The sequence below is a fragment of the Panulirus ornatus genome, unplaced genomic scaffold (assembly GCF_036320965.1).
Source record: "Panulirus ornatus isolate Po-2019 unplaced genomic scaffold, ASM3632096v1 CTG_5848_pilon, whole genome shotgun sequence".
In the NCBI taxonomy this organism is placed as follows: Eukaryota; Metazoa; Arthropoda; class Malacostraca; order Decapoda; family Palinuridae; genus Panulirus; species Panulirus ornatus.
Window position 1 is genome coordinate 38,440 of NW_027264987.1, and position 7,591 is coordinate 46,030.

At 38.7% G+C, this 7,591-nt stretch overlaps 1 protein-coding gene across 1 annotated transcript; it reads right to left on the reverse strand.

Moving 5' to 3' along the window:
* Nucleotides 1–2,939: 2,939 nt before the first annotated feature.
* Nucleotides 2,940–7,347, reverse strand: LOC139748519 (uncharacterized). Its single transcript, XM_071661584.1, has one exon. It carries the CDS (start codon nucleotides 4,585–4,587, stop codon nucleotides 3,601–3,603), a length of 987 nt encoding a protein of 328 aa, XP_071517685.1. The 5' UTR covers nucleotides 4,588–7,347; the 3' UTR covers nucleotides 2,940–3,600.
* Nucleotides 7,348–7,591: the final 244 nt, after the last annotated feature.

Sequence of the window (7,591 nt, forward strand, 5' to 3'; positions counted from 1 at the left end):
CACTATATATGCTTTGCAGAGGAACAGTATAAGTAAACAGTGCACAGCATTCATATACAGTGTTTTACCAAGTTAAGCTGCATACAGTTTAGTCTGAAAAATTGTATTCTGGTTAACTGTAATAACAAGCTTATGTGATTAATCCTTAAATTTGAAAATATCCCAAACAGACTGTGCAGTGATCATTAAGACTGACACAGTGAGGTGGCTAAAGTATACACACATTTAATTCCTTCTTGGAGATTTGGGAGCAGCAGTATGAGTCAATCATCAATTCTCCACACTAGTGTATGCATCTCTTCCCCTCCTGAATGTTCGGTCCCTGATACCCCAACCTCATTGGTCCCACTCTTTAATCTCCTTTCCCATTTCCCCTTCCCACCTTGCTTATTCCATTCTATCCTCTAAGTCAGTCTCTCCTCATTCATCCTCTACACATGCCTGAACTATTTCAGCATGCCCTACCTGGCTCTCTGAATCTGTTCACACAACCACACTTCCTCTAGACACTCTCATTCTTTACATAATAAACTTTTACCACATATTGTCCTCAGGCGTTTCATATCACGCGCATACACCTTCCTACTTTCTATTGCATTCAAGGCCTAAGATTTAAATTCATAGGACACAATTATGAAACCTTCAAGTAAGTCCATCTTTGCCATTACAGGCAATGACCTCTCCTTCCACATGTTCCTTGTCACAACCATGACTTACTTTAGCCACCATGGTTCCATCCACTGCTACATCCACTTCCAGGTATCTAAAGCACTCTTCTTCCTTCAGGTCCTCTCTAGTGAACTCACATTTAAATCATCTTGTCTCACAACTCACAACTATGTTGTAACTCATTTCCTTCCCTTTATTCACATTTACTTTGAACTTTCTCATTTTCCAAACTCTCCTAAACTGCCATCAGCTCCTGGAGTTTCTCTCTAGAATCTGCCATTGGAACTCTGTCATCTGCAAACAGCAAATAATTTTTCCTCATATTTAGGATATGAAGACCCACCCTTCACTCCCACATCCTCCCTTTTACCTTTCTTACTGCTTTGTCCATGAACAAATATTGCTATGGTTAGACCGCACATCTGTGACAAAAATCCATCTTCACAAGAAACCACTTACCATCTTCTCCTATTCCAAACCTACATTAATCTTCTAATAAAAACCCTCACTGCATTTAATGACTTTCCATTAATCCCACATATTTATAAAAAAATTACAATGGCATTTCTGTCATACCTATCACATATCTTTTCTAAATATATCAATGCTATAAACAAATACTTTTCAAATACATTGTACAGCAAATACACATGGTACAAACACCCTCTACCTCTCCTAAAACCACTTTGCTCCTCTGTAGTTAGCTGCTCTTTGCATGCCAAAGCCATCTAAATTACCACTCTCCCATAAACATTAATAATCAGAGGTATAAGTTTGTTGAGTATTCCTGGTAAATTATATGGGAGGGGATTGATTGAGAGGGTGAAGGCATGTACAGAGCATCAGATTGGGGAAGAGCAGTGTGGTTTCAGAAGTGGTAGAGGATGTGTGGATCAGGTGTTTGCTTTGAAGAATGTATGTGAGAAATACTTAGAAAAGCAAATGGATTTGTATGTAGCATTTATGGATCTGGAGAAGGCATATGATAGACTTGATAGAGATGCTCTGTGGAAGGTATTAAGAATATATGGTGTGGGAGGCAAGTTGTTAGAAGCAGTGAAAAGTTTTTATCGAGGATGTAAGGCATGTGTACGTGTAGGAAGAGAGGAAAGTGATTGGTTCTCAGTGAATGTAGGTTTGCGGCAGGGGTGTGTGATGTCTCCATGGTTGTTTAATTTGTTTATGGATGGGGTTGTTAGGGAGGTGAATGCAAGAGTTTTGGAAAGAGGGGCAAGTATGAAGTCTGTTGGGGATGAGAGAGCTTGGGAAGTGAGTCAGTTGTTGTTCGCTGATGATACAGCGCTGGTGGCTGATTCATGTGAGAAACTGCAGAAGCTGGTGACTGAGTTTGGTAAAGTGTGTGAAAGAAGAAAGTTAAGAGTAAATGTGAATAAGAGCAAGGTTATTAGGTACAGTAGGGTTGAGGGTCAAGTCAATTGGGAGGTGAGTTTGAATGGAGAAAAACTGGAGGAAGTAAAGTGTTTTAGATATCTGGGAGTGGATCTGGCAGCGGATGGAACCATGGAAGCGGAAGTGGATCATAGGATGGGGGAGGGGGCGAAAATTCTAGGAGCCTTGAAGAATGTGTGGAAGTCGAGAACATTATCTCGGAAAGCAAAAATGGGTATGTTTGAAGGAGTAGTGGTTCCAACAATGTTGTATGGTTGCGAGGCGTGGGCTATGGATAGAGTTGTGCGCAGGAGGATGGATGTGCTGGAAATGAGATGTTTGAGGACAATGTGTGGTGTGAGGTGGTTTGATCGAGTAAGTAACGTAAGGGTAAGAGAGATGTGTGGAAATAAAAAGAGCGTGGTTGAGAGAGCAGAAGAGGGTGTTTTGAAATGGTTTGGGCACATGGGGAGAATGAGTGAGGTAAGATTGACCAAGAGGATATATGTGTCGGAGGTGGAGGGAACGAGGAGAAGAGGGAGACCAAATTGGAGGTGGAAAGATGGAGTGAAAAAGATTTTGTGTGATCGGGGCCTGAACATGCAGGAGGGTGAAAGGAGGGCAAGGAATAGAGTGAATTGGAGCGATGTGGTATACCGGGGTTGACGTGCTGTCAGTGGATTGAATCAAGGCATGTGAAGAGTCTGGGGTAAACCATCGAAAGCTGTGTAGGTATGTATATTTGCGTGTGTGGACGTATGTATATACATGTGTATGGGGGTGGGTTGGGCCATTTCTTTCGTCTGTTTCCTTGCGCTACCTCGCAAACGCGGGAGACAGCGACAAAGCAAAAAAAAAAAAAAAAAAACATCTTATATCCATTTATTTTATCATACCTTTGTTATTTTTTTTCACATATGATTACCGTTTCCCACATAAGCAAGGTAATGCCAAGAGCAGATAAAGAAAGGCCGCATTCAACTACATCCATTCTCTAGCTGTCAAGTGTAATGCACCAAAACCACAGCCCCATCTATAAACAGGCCTCACACACGTTTCTATGTTTTCCCCTGAACACTTCACATGCTTTGGTCCAGTCCACTGACACATCAACAGCACCCAACCCTTTAATATCATATCATTCCCATTCACTCTATCTCTTGCAAGTCTTTCACCCGACAGCATGTTCAGGCCCCAATGACTCGAAGCCACTTTCACTCAATCTTTCCATCTCCAATTAGGTCTTCTCTTTGTCTCCTCCACTGCTGACATATATATCCTCTTTGTCAATCTCTCCTAACGCATTCTCTCCATATGTCCAAGCCATGGTAATACAAGGAAACTGTCTTACCATTTTACACAGAGCAATGATGGAGTAGACATAGTTTCTCACTGCAAAACTTAATGAAAAAATATTTTCTCAAGGGGTCAATAATAATGTTCATGAACTGCTGAAAGAGTTGCTGCTTCACAGCTTTAAGAATCTCTAAGGAGGAATGACAGTTTTTATGCCCAGCAACCATGAAATAAACTTCACATTGCTCAGAACTCTTCCTTAATAATATCAATATCATCCATCTGAACCTTTACAGACAACTCAGGGACAATTATGGATAATTCTGGACAATGGTCCATTTTGCCTAAGATGGATTCTTCACCATTACCAACTTCCTGTTTCACTACCTCATGATTGACAGACTTTTCTATCATTGAGCGAGATAAGTGGTCCTCGGACACTTGCTGGCAGGAAATTATATTGTCAAACTGACATTCACCATGACAAGAAATGTGGCATGATTGACCAGCCTCATATATGGAGCCTTGGCCAGAATGGACACAAGTTAATGGCTTCTCACCTTTGTGAACTTTCAGATGCCGTACTAAATGACTTCTCTGAGAGAAGGTCTTTTGGCACTGTGGACATTCATGTGGCTTCTCTCCTGTGTGAATGGTCATGTGCCTCACTAAATGCCTCCTTTGTGAGAAAGTCCTTTGACACTGTAAACACTCAAAAGGCTTCTCTCCTGTATGAATAGTCATGTGCCGCACTAAGTTACTCCTCAGGGAGAAGGTCTTTTGGCAATGTGCACATCCATATGGCTTCTCTCCTGTATGTATGAACATGTGACGTACTAAATGTCTCCTCTGGGAGAAGGCATTTTGGCATTGTGAACATTTATATGGTTTCTCACCTGAGTGAACAGTCATGTGATTCACTAATGTATTCCTCTGGGTGAAAGTCTTTCGACACAGTGAACATTCAAAAGGCTTCTCTCCAGTATGAATGGTCATATGCCGCACCAATTCACTCTTCCAAGAGAAGGACTTTCGACACTGTGGACACTCATGTGGTTTCTCTCCTGCGTGACCTTGAATACGCCTAATACTATGATGCTGGGATGAGCCTTCCTGGCAATGCAAACACTTGAAAGGTGTCTCACCAGTCCATAACAGCATATGCTTTTTCATGACAGAATTCTTTAAAAATATCTTGTTACACAGTGAACATACCAATTGTTTTCCATCCATGACACAAGTTTGTAAAGTAATTATACTGGTCACAAAAGTTTATTGAATGAGCACCAGAGGTGCCATGAATGCAACTAGTGTGCTATCTTGGATGTCCACAACAAAAGTGGAGAGGTGCAGGGGCCTAGTCTGGACCCAACCTACTTCAAGCTACCAGGATCAACTGTAGCAGGTTGAACTGCTCATACCCCACATGTGTTGGGAAGCAAAGCACCTTCTGGTTTCACATCTACCTGTCTCAGTAAGGTCAGATGAGGCCAGGTCCTTAAACCCCTTCACCTATTCAGAGAAACACCACAAACTCCATCCCTACACAATCATGCAGCCATGAAAGTTCCTATGATTTACAATCTATGTTCCTCATGAGTTATTTCATGTTCCCACTAATATCACAAAAATGAATTCAGCCAGCCTTTCCCATTGCAACCCTTGTCTGATAATAGTGTCTGCTGCTACTTATATCTAATCTCAATTATTTCTGATAACTAACTCATTACTGAAGATAATTCAACTGAACATTACTTTTTTATCATATATCTCAATCATACCTGATGATAACTAACTCATTACTTAAGATAATTCAACTGGACATTACTTTTTGATCATACAATACTATCTAAGCAAACATATCTCAAGCTCTCAATGCATGATGTCCATTTCAGTGTTCATGCAAAAAGTCCTGACAGGTTAATGTGACCACACCTACAGTCATTACTTAATATATGTTTGTTAAATATGCTAATTTGGTTCTGACAGGTTAATGTGACCACACCCGCAGTCATTACTTAATACATGTTTACTATATGTGGTAATTTGATTTTGCAATTGAGATATATGACTTAAGGAGGCATACAAGCTCCAAAAGGTGTCTCAGTACTAGTCTAATAAATCGTATATTATTTGTCTACAATTACCTAAGGACCTCTTTCTAAGAAAGAGTCCTGGTGCTGCCCAAGACCTCTCTCTCTAAAAGACTCCCACAACCCAAGGGTGCACTACTTTCAGTTGCAGAAAAATGTGGACTTCTATTTGGTGAAAAATTCTTTGATGTGACTGTACTCCCAATGAGACATCCTCACCAAAGGTGACTCTTTACTTAGGATATAAACTCGAGCAGACAAGGTCCAGTGACATCATAATTTATCATATATATAAATATGAGTGCAGAGTGCTACAGGAGCTCCACAAAAGGGGCTTCCAGAGCAGGAAGGTCAAGGTAAAGGTATGTATGCAACACACAAACTCACACACATATAAGAATGTATATATTTATGAAAAGTCTGACTGTACGAAACAAATCATATTCCTTGTTAAAAGGAAATGTGGTGCAAAAGTTTGGATAAATACTGCAAAAAGTGTGGTTATAAACATTACCTGAGGTGCCTCTCATTAAGTGTAACCTTTTTCTCTGATCAATTCATCATTATCTTAACAGTGATATACGAACACAGGTTTCTGTGACAATGGTAATTCATATGCTCTGCTATGCCAATGATATTTTTGTTTGTCAGCTTACCACTACTATTTAGTTGATATATCTAGTAAGTACAAAGTATATCATGGTTTAATGATAAATGCAACATGGAAAATTCAAATTTGTTTCACATAAAATTAAGTCCTCATACCAAATGATATATAAATAGTGTCCCTCTTAAGGAATCTCCATCCATTCATTAGTCATCTATGTGTAAAATCATCCAGTAAATCATATTCATACATTCATCCACAGCTGAATCAACATACTTTAAGCATATTATGTCTTACATGGAATAAGCTTATGTGACCCTAACTCAAGGACAAATACTGTTTCTTAAGCACAAAATACTACAAACAAATCTTTTTAACAATATGGCCTATTCACTTTTAAAACTAAAGCTGTGTGAATCAACTTGAGAAAGTCCATACCTATAAAGTTAATTCAGCTGTGGGTGCATATAAATACTATAATATACCAAAAATGAAAGCAATGGGTATTAGCACATCAGGAAAATTTATACATACCGAAAATCTAGAACATTAAAACCATATTTGCAAATAATTCCTGGGCAGGACCATTTTACACAAAATTGTCTTATCTAAACTACACTATCAATCATGGTTTATGTTATTTGTAATAAATATGATATCAGTTTCATCAGAGATATTTTCGATGAAATTATCTCTTCAAATGAAATCTTACTTTAAGCAATCAATATCTGACAATGCTGATGGATTATCAATAGGTGTCAGGCAGTTATTGCCGATTCAAGATCCATACCAATATGTTTTATATCTTACTGATACCATCTTTAAAAAAGACTTTTGTTGTTTCTGGTGCATAAGCTAATGGTATAATTAAATCAAATGTAATTCTATGTTGTTCTGTAAGCTGTACTCAATCTGAAGACAGTAATTGAATTGACATGAAATGTAACATTACTTTTCATCCATTGTGCTTTACTGGTGTTATAATCAATCACAGTTTTATTGCCACTGCTGTTACTGTTACAATACACTCTTACTTTCATTGATAATCTTCAACTGCTTCTACTGTTGTTGCCACTGTAATCAACACAGAATGCTTATGCTGATGCTGCTTGTTTTTTGTAGTTCCCAGAGTAACTTTTGTATGTCATTCCTATAAGGGTTTTTTTACTGATACAGCTGTATCTTCCATTCTTGTGGCAGTTTTTCTGTCTGGAAAGCTTGAAGGTTCACATTACATTCTTGAGTTGAACTCCCTAAGCTGTCAATGATAGAAAAGTAAACATTAGTATCAAATGCTGAGAGCAACAGAGATGAAACCCTTGCATCAAGGGCTGTCAACAAAGAGAAAATACTTTTAAATAAAATGCTTATGATATCCAAAGATAAAGTCAACATAAAGTGCAGCTGTGATCAGATGCTTAAAATGTAATGTCAAGATCATGAGGGAATGAGATCCTTGTGTAAGATATTGCTGATAATCAGATTTGATCCTTAATATCAAATACTTACAATGTACTGATATCAGATCCCGAGCTTT